General features: G+C 44.9%; 1 protein-coding gene across 4 annotated transcripts in view; it reads right to left on the bottom strand.

The window, feature by feature from the left end:
- Positions 1-281: 281 nt before the first annotated feature.
- Positions 282-15,597, bottom strand: part of LOC138566747 (homeobox protein otx5) — a 74,427-nt gene continuing 59,111 nt past the window's right edge. For all 4 annotated transcript variants that reach the window (XM_069644377.1, XM_069644380.1, XM_069644378.1 and 1 more), the window contains exon 4: positions 282-8,669. In XM_069644377.1, coding sequence (XP_069500478.1) covers positions 8,049-8,669 — 621 coding nt within the window. In that variant the 3' untranslated portion in view covers positions 282-8,048. The remainder of the gene's footprint in view (positions 8,670-15,597) is intronic.

The following is a 15,597-nucleotide window of genomic DNA, read 5'->3' as shown; positions in this document are numbered from 1 at the left end:
GGCAAGCTGCCGGGGCTTGCTAAGATTACTATCACAAACATTGAACATTAATAAGTGGGCATTGGGGTGAGAACGTTTTACGATGAGAAATATTTGAGATTGGGTGTGGCATGTGAAGTTGTGCTAGAATGGCTAGTATTTCTCTGTTACATCTGGACTTCACTTATTTTGCTTGCAATGTTCAGGGTTCTTTGAACACGGAAAGTGGCAATACACAATAAATAATCACTGGGTTGAAGCATTCTATAAAGAAACAGTAATAACATCAGATTAACACAACATTTCGTCTTTATCGGTGTTTATTTTTACGTTTTCCACCAAGTTCTTTTTTATGTACAACGATTGTTTTTCACAGACTAAAATAATAAATATAGTCATCACTAACAAAGAGAACAATAATACATCGTAGCCTTGGAAATGGTACTTTTCTAAATCCAGCGTCTAAACATCGACATAAGAAAAACAATTACAGCGAACAGACAAAAACAACAACAAAAATCCAGACTGCGCATTTTAACGGCAAAGTTAAGAACAATCTTTTGAAATGTTAACGACCCTTTTTTCAAGAAAGGGCGTGTTCTGCATTAAGTGTCAGCATAACACAATCGTCCAAACCCTGTGGGCAGTTCACCTGAGTTTGCGTATCTGTGTTCGATGTTCCTTTTTGCCATCAGATCTCTGTTTTTCTGTGGCGACAAAATGAACACTTTTACAGGACGCGGGCCTACTGGTAAAATACTTGTTTTATGTCCAAAACTTTATAAGAAACAAGGAACACTCGAGTACGTTCTGGCCGCACGGATCAGTAATTATCATTTGCAAACAATTTTAATTGAGGTATTTAATCTTAATGGCTTTCGATTTTCAGGAGGGTAGGAAATTGCGCCATACTTAGAATATGTGGATTTCAGCTTTGTCACAGGAGTAAATGAGTACGGTTGACTACAGTGTTTTCCTGAGTGTGTCGTGTTATACGTGCTGTAAACGGTATGCAATGCATTAAAGGGTTTTCTCAACGTCACTCGTGCACTTTGGCCTCGTTCTGAGGAATCTTTTATGAAACACCCAAGAAGAAAGCCCAAAACCGTACATGAGCGATGCAATGCAGATGAACACACCATCGACGCACTTCGTCGAATGAAATACCTATCTACAACACGTTGCTATGACCATCTGCATAATTAAAGCACGATTGCCATTGGTCCGCTTCTTGTGATTGTTGAAACGTGCATCGGCTTATTGTCGCACAGTTGCTTGTGACTTTACAGTGCCGCTTGCAGTTTTATTCAGGATGAGGGGTGGGGGGGGGGACATAGAAAACATGTGGCAGGCCATGGTCCACGGGGCCACTTGCAATGTAGCTCCCATTGGCCCAGGACCCTCCATCTGTAATCCTTCTACCTGCTGTTTGCATTTTGTAATGAGATTTTACCCTTCTCGGTTGGACATTCTTAAAAGCTGCAGGGGGCGGTGGCTGAGTTTGCCCGTGGGGGTCTGTTGAACTACCAGCATGCATGTAGGTGGGTTTGGCTATTGTATGCCCTGATAAACTAAGGCGAGATAATTTTAGGTTCAAACTTCTAACAAACCTAGGAAGGGCAACCCACACCGATGTAAAACGAATAGGTAGAGCTAACAGCATTATCTTATTTAGTTAATTGGGGGCTCTCAACACTTAGGTGAAATTAGTTAACAGAAATCTTAGTTATACCAGATCTAGATACACTACCCAGTTCACATAGAAACCTTACATTGATGCCATGTTGGCAAGTACACCCAGACATGTTACTTTCTGTGTGCAGGGGCCTACAGAGAGCTGTGATCTCGTCATAAACAACCTTATATTGAAATTAGTGCGAGACCGGTGGTAAAATCAACAAAGGTAAGCAGACCATAAGTTGGCATTTTCTTTTGTTAGTTAAAATATGTAGGATACTTTAAGGCGCCCTGGGGAAGCAGCCCTACCTAGCGAATAGCCATGAAACACTGTATATATTACCTCTGCATGAGAGTGTTGTTAAACCTTAATGCATGCAATGATTGTTCCTTTAATTGTGAATATCTACTAGTGGGCCTTTAATGTCTCTTGTGCGCATTTCTATCTCAGTGTCTCATACTTGTATTTTCACTTGACAGTCACCGGCATTTTTCATAATACTTGCGTTCAGTGAGCATATGTTTTCAAGTTCTTCCACATACATCTTTACATCACAAGTTTTTTTTTTAGCACCATTCATTTAACGAGTTTACGATTATTGAATTAAATAGTTGTCTTGCGGGTGACTGAATTAATTACCACCAGACGTTGTGCATTCAACACAAAAGAAGAGTGGGTTAGGGTCAGCAACGTGAGAATTGGGGACACAACAGCTTTGGTCCAAATGAGGCACATGCAATTACTACACATATTTTCATGGATATGAAATTGAAAAAATATATATGTTGAGTTGATCTATTCTTGGTGTACTCCACCCTACCGAAGTTGGATTGATCTGAACAGGCCAATGCTGGATGAATTCCAACACACAGGATATGCATGTCATCAGGGCCTTGCAGGAGTGCCTATGTTTTGATTTTTGAATTACACAGGTCAGAACAAACTTCTTCTAGCCTTAAGACCAGGTGGCTAATTCAGAGCCCAACTTCACCCCAGACACCTCATGCGCTTTGAGATCATACCAATGATATATAGAGCGCTATATACATGCCAAATAGCATAACATAACATTGCCATCCCCACCTCTCTTCATTTCCTTCCCAAGTGCGTTATCCTCAGCACACCAAGCAAGACCTCGTGATATTTTCAGAGGACCTTCGAATTTCGGATGGCCCAGGGGCTTCAGATAGATTGGAAATGCCAGCAACCTGATGTTTATGCTGATGTGAATGGTCTATAAACTGGAGAGAAATGTGCATACGAGTTTAAAAGGGTGGTTGGGTGTAAAGCAAAGTGCATGGTGCCTCATTCCAAGTATGACAGTCCGGAAATAAGGGTGCCGGTAGCAACGTAGCGGCACCCTTTCCAGACCACCATAATACGACGATGCCGGTAGTGGCCACGGATCCCCCAGCAGCACGGTGCCTGTGCTTCCGTGTCCCCATGTCCATGGGGCTTAACCCTTTCCGCTGCTGCTTGTGATATCCTGGTGGCACCGGGATATCAAGCGGTGGTAAGGGTGTTACGGGGTTGGCGGCAACCAACCATTATCACAGGTTGGTTACCGCCAACCTAGGATTGAGGCCTTAAAGTGCAGCACAGCTTTAAAAAGTCGCAGTCCTGCTATAAAGAACAACTGACGAGGCTGTGGGTTCAGGTGTGGCTATACGGGCAGATGTGCGCTGACAATGTAAGCTTCACATCGGAACAGCGGCCCCTCGTAGGTGTGTACAGCTGTCCATGGGGCCAGCGGGCCGTAAGAATCGGAGTTGGGAGCTTCCAAATAAAAGCTAATCTTTTAACAGGAAAATTGGGATTACCAGGCGGCAGGCTCCGCAAAAGTGAAACGGTTCCCGAGGCTGGGCTTGCTCCAAGCTTTGAGACTCGCACATAACAATGGCCGATACGCGAGTTGTCTGCACACGTGATCACTGGCCCTCGGGTGTTCCTGAGGCCTGCCAGCTTGGAGAGGAGATACTGGCTGTTTAATATTGGCGTCTGGTACTATACTGCTGATGTGTGGTGCATATCAAACAACATGGTGGCCATAGGGGCTGCTTCATGTTAATAGTAATGGCTGCCAAGCGGAGTCCACTCTACATTGTGTAGACTACAGCTATGCATTTGATCGCTGGCGATAACCACTCCCTTGCTGGCTGCCCGCCATTTCAGCGCTCATTCCTGCCATGCGTGCTCTCGCAACATCCGTTCAGACAGACTCACGTGTGCTAATGCCACATTCCATGGGTCATTGGGGATTCATATCATGCTGCTGTGTTGACGTGTCCGAGAGCATCGCGCGAGCCAGTGATGATTTACTTCCCGTCCCCGTGGGGATTTAACATGGGAAACGGTTCAGGAAATGGCACTCGGGGCTCTGCTGGTATCAGAGTGATTGCGTTGTAGACCCCGTTTGTTGCTTTGCGTCTCAGGTTCGAGTGCCTGAGCACGGCGCTAATCGTGAACGGTTGTTTCCAGTAGTGGGATTTAAGAAGACGGCGCTGCTCGGGAAATACAGAGGCCAGCACACATCTGATCTATGTAGTTGTACTCTCATAACCATACTGGGTGGAATCGTTTGGCTTGGCCACTACGGCAGGACCAAGACCCTCCCTCCCGCCCCCCATTGTAGATGTGAAGTCCTAAGGAAGGACGAGGCTCTCAACCCTGGTTTAGGAACACACACGTTTAGTCACGAAACCTGGTATCACCCTTGCAAACTTCATAAATAAATGAAAGGACGGCTGTTCAGAAAGTGCGCAATTGTGTTTGCCTAAAGGTGAAGTATGTCTACGTGCTGCAATCAATTGTTTCGCTATGAGGCACTGACATCTTCCTACCTCCTGTGCAAATCACAATGGTAGGGCTTGGTGCAATATATTTGTTATTAAAATGTATATATAATTTGAAGTCATGTGTATTGTTCTGAGCGCTAGAGCAAGAAGGATATGCTTTAAAAGACTTAACAATACATTTAAACTGATGAAAAGCTGCGCAGTTCATTCAGCACTTGTGTGCGGATATCGCGTGCCAGGCGAGGCTGCGAGGCCATCTTGTTTGATTAGAAACGTGGTAACATCCAAGAAAAAACTGCCCAGCGAGATTCGCTAATGCCAAACACCACAAAACCCTTTGCTGAAAATCTACCTATTTAGGAGGGATACGTGAACATTTTTTTGTGTGTAACCCCGGAGCACAACTCGGCAGATTCAAGACACTCCGATTCCAAGTTGAGTCACTGGGGTGCAATGGTAAAAATGGATTTGTTCAGTATCAAAATGTGCCAAAAACTGATTTGGGATTGAGTCTCGAATTAGCTGCCTTCCAGCGACATGTGCCTCTGAGCTGGGGTGAGCAGCCTGACTCCCTGTCAATGGGCACACAACTTTCGGGCTCTCGCGCCTGCCTAGAGAAGTGCCGAACCTTATTCGCAGAAAAAGAACCAACGGGTAAATGTCCGCCCATTACCTTTGTTTTTTAAAAATTTTTTTACCAACAACAACACTCGTGCTGCCGCCATTTTTCACTACAGCGCCAACGTTTGCTGAGAGCCGCACTGTGGAAAGACCCCTGAAGCGAACAAGAAGCCTAAATGCAGCCAATTCTCACAGAAAACTCTCAATCCTCGCCTTTCTAGCGGGCATTCAGTCACGGGGCAGCTGACGGCGAGTGTATCTGCGTGTGCGCCGTCGGTCCACTGAACAGGAAGGGCAGATTGGGGGGTCATTACGAGTTTGGAGGTAACCATGGTGCTATTAGCGCCATGGCTGCCTCCAAACCCATACCGTCTCCGCCCTGGTGAATGGAGGTATTACCACCCCATTCCAAGGTTGGCAGGGCGGTAATTCCCCATTCACCAGGGCCCTTCCCCATTCTCTTTTGAGCCCCCGTAGGTTTGCGGTACCGTTATTACCTCCAAAGTCCCTTTGCGGGTCCCGTCCTTAACGCCTGGTAAACCCAGGCGGTAAGGGAGGACCCGCGAAGGGACCTCGTAATAGTACGGAAAAGGGATTTTCCAGTACCAGTGCCCTTACCGGTACCGGTAATCCCTTACCGATTGCCTTGTTTGATTTTTCAAACCAATTACCACCAAGATTGAGCCATTTTTAAATCTAATTCCCAAGGGCTTCAACAAACAAAACATTTCCACCTCGTATTCTTTTATTGCTTAGATATCAAGGGAAATGTAATACATGCTGGCGTGCAAATGGGCGAGGCACGTTTGTTACATTGCAATACATTGGACAGTTTTTGTGGCAGCCTTCCTGCTTAGGCATCTCACTAGGTTTTTTTTAGGGAGCCAATGTTGAAAAAAGTATCTCTAAATATTAATAATTAACTGCCATATTTTCGGCATCCCTGCATGAATCGCACATGCTCAATGATTATGTGCTTTCCGGAGATTTGTTGTAGCTTGATGACTGAGAAGAACTTGGCTTTGGGGAGTGTCTCCAGGTTCAGGCATACACCTTCTGCTCGTGTCACTTTTAGACAGAATGAGGCACTAGCAGGCCCAAGAGACAGCACACCGTTCAGCAAGGCGTGGACTGTCACTGAAGGGGATTCGTGTTCTGTTTTCATGTTTTGAATTTCTCGATTGTCAGCCCTTGCGTTTTAGCAGCAGTATGTGTGTTTTTTTTTTAGTTTGGAAAGTTTCTAGGTGTAGCGCTACAGCAGTAGGCGAGGGTTGTCCACGCGAGGAACATCTAAGAACTATAACAAGGTGGGCTTTGTAAACGAAATGGCATTACAGGAAGTAGGGACCTAGAACGGAAACGCAAACGTTGGACCCCACGCAGGAAGTAACATCAGACGATCTAGACGTCAGTAAAGCGGCATCATAGAAAGCTGAAACCCAGGCAGGAAGTGACCTCACACAGAACAGCTTTGATATCTTCACTGCTCTCTGGTGTTTCTCTATTCTGGAAAGCGTCTTCTGGTTCTACAGACCGTTTCAAGTACAGGGTGTGTGCTCATTTAGGTCTGCTTTCCTTAGTGGACAAGTTCATTACACTACCAAGAAATACAGATCATGTGTATGCGTCACGGACGTTCGCTACACCCTGAGGGATGGACACACAATATGTGTGGTGATATATCGCTACAGCATCTGCTGGACACCGCTGCTCTAGAACACCTCTATTTCACAGTCCAAAACGCTTCACACTGGTGCCACCTTTTTTTTCATACAACTTTACAAATATGTTACAAGGGCATGAAAATAAGGACAGGGAGCGATTGAGAATCTCATGTTTGAACCTTGACCAACTCACAGCGAGAAAGAACAATTCACAATGTTCAGGGCAAACCATATTAGTTCGTGGGTGTTTCACAAACCCATCGTGTCTTGAAAAAGTCCCCTCACAACCTGACGAGTTACGTTGTCCGAAGCTGTTTCATCACTTTTTAAATATGTTTATTTATAAATAACTCATTGGACATAGTAGTAGAAAAGGAATATTTTAAACCTAGTAAACGCAATACATTTGAGTTGCTAAAATCAAGAAAACACAACTGGGAATTGACACGAACTATCATGGGGTGAACGTAAAATAAATTCTACAACGGTAACTATTATTCTGTCTGCTTTTCTGTGAATAGGAGAAAACAGAAGTAATCGAGATTTAGGCCCAGGTGTTACCAACACTTCTCAAAATTATATTTAAAAGGGACCTTTTCCTTCGAAATTGGTTTGAATAAAAACCAACACACTGGATGGACAACCATAGGTTTGTAATCATTAACTGAAGCAATATTAAACGGGACAGTACCAACCCTTATGTGAATAGAATGTTAAGAACAAAGTGTGTACACTTTTCTGAAATGACTGTAAAGACAATACCAGCACTTCTGTGAGGGTATGGCAGAGACAGTTAAAAACACAGTACAAGAACCATGCTGCGGGTACCGTGACACAGTGAGAAGCCGTGCCCATTCCTTTGCCTTTTGAAACACTGAAGAAGGGGGCCTACTTTATGCAATGGCCATAAATTAAGATTTTTTTTCAGGCCACAAAGCCTGCAAAACAAAGTTGTGGTGACGCTGGAATTTTCGTGAAGTTCAGAGGTGATCAGACTCCACTCAATGATCACTGATTTGACTCCACAGTCGATACTGCCACGCAGAAGAGGGAATGTTCAAGGTTCTCACCCTTAGTTCTGGAATATTGCATTTTTTTCAAGACCAAGACACATAGCTACATGTTTTACATCGGCTACCCACAGAAGAATGTGGAATGAAACCTCCAGTGGGAGCCTTCCCCCCTCAGCAACCAGCGAAAACTAGTCCCTTTAACAGGTCCATCTTGTGGAGCAAGATCAGAAAATCCTTCAGAGAAAATGCGCTGGACTTCTTGAGAGGGGAAAGGGCAAGAAACTTGACATCCTGTTCCTTACAAGACCTGGAACTTCCAAGAACTTTGGTCTTTGTAATCTAGACAGTCAGTGGCGTTGAAGTTGAGCTTCCACGATGTTTGGTCCTTGTAATCTAAGCAGTCGACGGAACTGAAGCCAAGACCTGCTGTTCCATAGCCCTGGGCTGATAAGGAGGCTGGTGATTGGCTGAGGTGGCTGCCCATCGTTGGGTTTGAGATAGGACTCAGTGTGGACCCTGGAGCAGACAACTGGGTGTGCATCGGCGACAAGTAGGATCCACAATCAAGGCCACTGAAGTAAGAGGAGGAACCTCCATAGCTTTGAGAGTAGCCCGGCGCCTGGGAGTAGCTCATGGGGTAAGCCGTTGACCGTTGCATACAGGGAGCATTGGAGGCAGACAGTTGGTCCGGTATGGGTGAGATGGATGCCGGGCTCCATATTGACACAGTAGCACTTGCTGAGGAGCTGGGCGTCACTGAGTTAAGGCCCCCGGAGGGGCTGTACTGCCCATTGGTGCTGGTTTCAGAGCTAGTCTCCCGGGCAGGAGAGCTCTTCTTCTTGGCTGGCCGTGGCTTGGCTTGTCCACTGCTCTGCTGCTGCTGCTGACGGCATTTGGCCCTCCGGTTCTTGAACCATACCTGTCCAAAAAACAAAACAGAAACAGTTAGAGTTTATGCAGTGTTCTACTCCTGTGACAGCTTTTTTATGCACTGCTGTCTAAAATTGCGCAAACTCATTTATTTTAAGAAGCAATTTTGATTGATTTGAATTTAGACGTTTTTTTCGTGCTTTCTTTGATTAGTTAAAGGAGACGAAGATCCATTTTATTTAGCATTTAACCACATATTTTGTGGGTGTTCTACAATTATTTTTATACAAAGAAATGTTGCTTTGTTGGAGTTTGTAAATCTGTTATATCACAATAAGCCGTGTGTATTAGTGCCAGTGATAATGGTTGCTAATGTAAGTAAAACAATCCAACGTTTACACGAAAGTGGTCGTAACTTCCTCAGGCTACTAAAACACCAGTGTATCTGCAAAGACAAAACGATAAACGTCTTTGCAACCCTTCCCAAGAAGCTACAATAATGCAGAGAATCTCTTGCGGAAGTTTGAGTTTTAATAACAGATTTGCCAACTCAACAAATCAACGTATCCATGTACGTACATCATTTGACAACTCTAGAAAAATACATGTTTGAATGCTAAATAAAGTTGACCTTTGTCACATTTGAACTAATCAATGAATACGTGCTAAAAGCAACTGTATATATACTTAAAAATAATGTCCCTTCAGAAGCTCAGCAGAGGGGCTATAAGGATGCCAGCTGCCGAGTTCCACTTATTATATTTATTTTAGAATCAGTGTAAAATCAAGCCTCGGCTCTGCATGTCGGTCTAACTTGCTATTGAAACCTGTAGAATCCAGTCAGTGGGACATGACACTATGCTGGAAGTGATCTGCTCACCGCCTGAGCGCATTTTTACACTGGCACGCTAGTGGGTACTCACAACTCTGGGCCTCATCACGAGTTGGGCTGTATTCCCGGCTGTAATACAGCCGACTGTAATAGCCCTAACACCGACCAGTCCGGTGGTATTACCACCGGATCACGAGTTGGGCCTTAATGGTAAATCCCCATTCCTGATTGGGTCCAATGGGGAATTTTCAGCGCTAATTATGCGGGCTAATACAGCCGGCTGTAACACAGCCGAAAACAGGGATTTTCACCTCCAGAAAAAAGCTGGAGGTAAAACAGTCGATTTAGCGCCCAACTCGTGATAGGGCCAGCCCTTAAATGCGGCTGTAATACCATTACCACCGCATCTGAGGAAGAGGATCGCCTGAAGGTCTTGGATAGCACCTACAGTGCGAGTGCAGAACTATGCTTATGGCGCTTTAAGCTTTCACATCCATTTCATGACCCCCCCACTTGTTATTTCTAACTATTGAGGGACTTTTCGGTTTCGGATTGCGTTTTGTTGATGGCGAATTTTGTGAGTTAGTGAATATAAGGCAATGGAGTATTAGTTTGGAGCAGCAATTTATCCACACTTAATAGTAATACATAAAAACCTTAGTTACAGACATTGATGAAATAAAAGTATTTGTTAACAGCCAATAAAACGCAAACCCAAACCCTGGACCACCAAAAAAACACATCACATATAATGTCTGTAAGTGCAAGCCCCCTTACTGCGACCCCAAGAGTGGTCTTGGTCAAGCATGCGATGAAGACTGGGGATGCTGTCAGCATACCCAAAACATGTCAATACATTCTGTTTTTAGGTCACATGTTCATACACATGAGTTCTCTATCATTAAGAATTACCACAGAGCCAACTTGCGGGTGACAGTAAGATGTGTGGGGGAAAGAGTAAGTTAAAGGGAAAATGAAGGGGTGAGGCAGGCCTCACCCATGAAGGCATGGTCGGAGGAAAAACAAATGGAAAACATCTGGAACATGTAGTCACAAAGCTGCATGCCAGGAAACCAGACATCAGGGCAATGACACAGAGCCCAAGATTTTCGGTCATAACTGCCCACTACCTCTGTACGCGTAAGTACTGGATCAATGAGTATTCCCATGTCAAATTCACCCACCAGTTCTGGTTCATGGCATGTGCATGGGTCTAATGCGCACTAGGAGCAAACAGGGCACACGTGAGGCACAGTCCCCACATGTTGTGAGTGCCTGCTTGGATATTGGAGCCAATGAGCCAATTTTGATTTAGATTTTGGTTTGCAAAACAATAGGTGGTAAAAAGGCCTGTCTAGTTGATGCAAGCAACTATTTTTCCTACGCCTGTTTGGAATCTTCCCAATGTTAGCCATAGTTTCCTATTTTGTGAAGCTGTGTCACCTGTTATTGCTGATTTATTTTCTCTCACTTGCCCATCCACTGTGCCAATGTCAAGCTGTACCTAATCCCAATGTTGGTTCAGCCCTCCTCAGTCAGTCCCGGGAAGGTGTGCACTGCATATCACACCTTTCCACCAAAGAAAGAATTTGGGACCACTCTTCCTGATTCCACGGCCTGCCGGGTTATGACACAATTTGTTTTATTTTGGATAATATTACATTAATACATTAATAGAACCGACTTGGTGCCGGAGCAGCACAGATATTACGCCTTCTTGGCAAAGCTTGTTTGTGGTACAGAAGCTCAGATAACAGACGTTCAGAGATTGGCTCTGAATCTGGGCCCAAACTATCCACTTTTTTTTTACTTGGCTCTTTATGTTGCAGGACAATGGACTTTGTTTTGACTTAATTTCCCATCATCTAGATCCCACTCCAAAGCTGGGCTTTGCCCGATCTTTTTGTTTGCCCCGAAAAAACTCAATCATGCCACTGTCTGAATTTTTCCACGCTTGGATTGGGCCCCACTAGGGCTCCAAACTTCCGTTGCATTTCACATAGCCTCGCACATTTGACATGTACACTATTTGACTACAACTTACACTAAACATACATCACCCTTGGCCCGAGTGCCCCTAACCATAGAATAGAGCTGAGTCCCATGAAAATGTTGGTCCAGTTGTTCACATAACTTGGCACTCTTGATAATTTGACTCAGCACCCATCCCACACCTGATAATATGGGCTGCTGTTAAGGAACTAGCCATTCCATTCCTATCTTTGATCAGGCTAGAAATGCACACATGCATTTTTCCAATCCTCTCAAGACCTCTTAACTCAGATTATGGTCTTCCAAAGGGCGTGCATCTTCACAGCGCTTTGTGACCATACCAATGGCAGTAGGCGCGATACAAATATCAAATAACATAACATATGTTAGTATTGACCTTGAGATGATGGCGCCTTCAGGTGTTGCTCTTGGAAAGTGGTCTTCAAATTATGGGACCCGAAGGATGCCGGAGGGGAGGGGGGCGTGAGGCTCTTTAAAAGAGATTACAGTGGCTACTTTTAATAGAAAAAATAGTTTTAGCTTGTGGGGGTGGGCTGCCAGCAGGGTGTAGGGGGCCGGAAACAATATTTTTACTCAAGTGGAGTGGGCAGGGACGTCATTTCACCAAAATGCCAGGGGTAGCAGAAATGACATCACACAACCCTTGACCTCTGATGACAGGAAGTGATGTCATTTGACCCAACCCCAATTGACAACACAGGAAGTGATGGCACACGATCCTCAGATGCGTCTAACACCTGTGTTTCCACCCAGAACATTCAAACACACACTATCACATTCCTACTAATTCACCCACCAGTCACTAACTCATACACCTTCTCTTACGTCTTCTCTTACTGTATTCTCCACACAGGGATAACTTGGGAGGATAACTCGGGGGCAACACGCTCGCCTTGGAAACAAGACGCCGCAGAGCAACACAGGTCGATCCCCAGGTCCGCACTTATAAAACTCTGGCTATTAAGCGCGTTATAAATAACCAATTAACAATACGTTAACAGGCACACCCCCACCCAGTATATTCAAACACACACATTATCACATTTCTTCTCATTCACCCACCACTCACTGACCCATAGCACATACATACATTTGACACGCACTTCATAGATGCAAAATACACATCATATAAAAAAATGTAAAAGTCTTTTTTCCATCTTCGGTCCGTTACTCCAGGCCACCTTAGGCTCCTCTCTGCTGCTCAAAAACAGGAACCAGGAAGCTGGCAGAGCTTCCTGGTTCCTGTACATGATCCGCGAGGAAGCCAGAGGAGAAGGGATTGGAGCTGAACGTGGCCTGTTAAACGTGCCACATGTCATGGTCAGCTCACCCTACTGAGCACTTCCTTCTCCCGCTCAAGCTCCGGTCCAGCCTTCAAACAAATGGGTGAGGACTGGGATGGCCCCCCCAGCAGACCTGGTGTGGCGGGGCACCCGCTGCTCCAGTGCCCAGGAGCTTCCATTTTACTACAGGGGTAGCAAGCCAGACCACATGGGTCGTGGCTGCGACCCCTGGCGACCCTCAAATGGCGGTGGGGGGATTGGAAGAAAGATTCACTTTCAACTTGTGATCATTCAGACTGTGAACTCTCAAACCCATTGAGATGTGAACAAAAGACACAGGAGGAGTGCACTGTGTTGATGTGCTTGTCAGTCTCTCATGCAAATTAGCCCCAAAATAGGCTAACATTATCCAAGCCACGTTTTCCAGGATGTCAAGGAGCTTCTGACCTGACTTTAATACCTAAAGAGACATGTTTTCTGCTATTTTCTGAATTAAAGTCGAGTTCACATGTTCGCCGGTTTGAGGGGCATAACTATTACTCAGAAAAATCCCTTATGGGATCCATGCATTTTGTTACGCTAATCAGACCCTTCTTGAGGTCTGACTGTACATTTCTGATTGAAAACAGCTGGAGCCAATGTTGTAGCACGTCCTAGGATAAGAGTTGGAAAGTGTTCCATGTCTTTGCTGTCACCAACCTAGTCGACTGTTATTCTGTAAGACCTGGAGCCTGGAAAGCTTCGACAAAGAGAGAGCTATTCAAATTAATCCAAAATCAGAGTCTATAGCTGTCATCAGATAGTAAGTGGCAGAATCCATCCTAGTCTTCTCAGTAGATTAGGTCCATACACATGTACACTATGTTTTGTGCAATAGGTCCATACACGTGTGTACTGTGTTTTGTGCAAAAGGTCCATACACATGTGCACTGTGTTTTGTGCAATAGGTCCATACACATGTGCACTATGTTTTGTGCAAAAGGTCCATACACGTGTGCACTGTGTTTTGTGCAATAGGTCCATAACCCTGTGCACTATGTTTTGTGCAATAGGTCCATACACGTGTGCACTGTGTTTTGTTCTAAGGCAATGTACTTTACTGCCCATGGTGGAACCCAAAGACCTACGTTCTAATACACTTTTCTCCGTGTCTCATAAGGATATGATCTTGTGAAAATCAGTTTATTTCCCGGTGTCTATGTTCCCTTATCTGCCGAAACTGAGTGTGATTAGAAGCACACTGGCACTATTATTTAAGCAGTTTTTAAAAGCTGCACCTGTACTTCGGTTTATTGAAGGCTTTGTTGTCGTGGGAAGTTTTTTAATGTTACGAAAGTATGCATTCGATTGTGTTGTGAATCTGCAGTTCGATACCTTGATTTTGCATCTAATACAGTAGCTTTGGCTTTTGTATTTCCTCTTTTACCAGAACTCTTATACCTTGTTACGAGAGTCCATATTTGGCTCACTGTGCAGCATTGCTTGTTGGTCATAGGCCTTAAGCCATATTGACAGCAAGGCCTGACATTATCCCATAGAATTTACCAAGTCCTTGGAAATGTGTTAGCCAACCTGTAATTCATAGCTGACTTTATATACAAATCCTCATGAGACAATGTGTTGGTTTTAGCTCACGGTGGCACGGTTGGCAGGGAAAGATGTGGAAATGAATTCATAAATGCTCCAGCTGAGCAGAAATCTGTGGCGTAGATGAGAGACACACAATCCCTGCAGGTAAGAGGATGTGACGCACTACAAGCGGGAAAACATGCTACACTCGTGAAAACATGCCAGAACGTCCCTGATTAATGACTTCGCTGTCTGCCTCTGCCACACGCCTTCCCCATAAAGAAGAAAGGGGCCGCGGCCAGGAGAGTTTAGGAGCAGCAGCTCCAGCAGCTTTTTTTCTCCTCCCATTTTCTTAATTACATTTTTGCTTGAAAGGCAGTCATTCCAATTCCAGAGGTATGAGCTGCGCCTTTTTTGGTACCTTGGAAATCATGATAATATTATTTCCATGGGGATCTCTGTGTTTTTCGAATGTTCACCTGCGAAGGCTTGTGGTCAGGCTTAGAGTGAAGTCGACCTGCGACTTGTATTTGTAGTCTCGACAAGTGAGCCATAGTCACACAAGTAAGGACGGAAAAAGGGAAGAAGACCCTCCTGAGCGTGTATTTTAGTGAGTAAGCGCATATCATATGAGTAGGGTCTGTCTATTACATGAGCCCTACAAGCAGGGTGAATGGGTAACTGGATGGATATGTCATAGAAAGGGGAAATGGTGATTGGACCTTACTTATGGCAATGCACTGGATGTTCCGTCTGCAGATGGCTCAAGTCACAGGCAATGTTTACAGGGTATTTCCTTGGTGTGACACTTGAGCAATCGGCCTTAATTTTGTAAATTAAATGAGTGTCCGGCATAACCAAAATTCAGCCAGTTCGATCAAGTAGATCTAAACATTAGCAAGACCTATGGAACCGGAGATATAGGGCCTCATTACACAGAATGCGGTAAACCATGGTGCTATTAGCACCATGTTTGCCGCCGGTACCATACCGTTACCACCATGGAGAAAAAGGGAATTACCACCCTATTCCAAGGTTGGTGGGGCGGTAATTCCCCCTTTCTCCATGGCCCTTCCCCATTCCCATTTTTTCCCCATAGGGCTCAATAGGAATGGGGAAGGGGCTAAATACGGTACCGCAAATTGCGGTACCGTAATTAGCACCAAGGTCCCTTTGCGGGTCCCAACTTTAACGGCTGGTGTACACCAGCCGTTAAGGTCGGGTCCCGCAAAGGGACCTCGTAGTAAGGCGGTAAGGGTTTACCGGTACCGGTAAACCCT

The sequence above is a fragment of the Ambystoma mexicanum genome, chromosome 2p, assembly GCF_040938575.1.
Source record: "Ambystoma mexicanum isolate Mex_15411 chromosome 2p, UKY_AmexF1_1, whole genome shotgun sequence".
Lineage (NCBI taxonomy): Eukaryota > Metazoa > Chordata > Amphibia > Caudata > Ambystomatidae > Ambystoma > Ambystoma mexicanum.
Note: the sequence above shows the minus strand (reverse complement) of the source record. Positions and strands in the feature narration are given on the sequence as shown.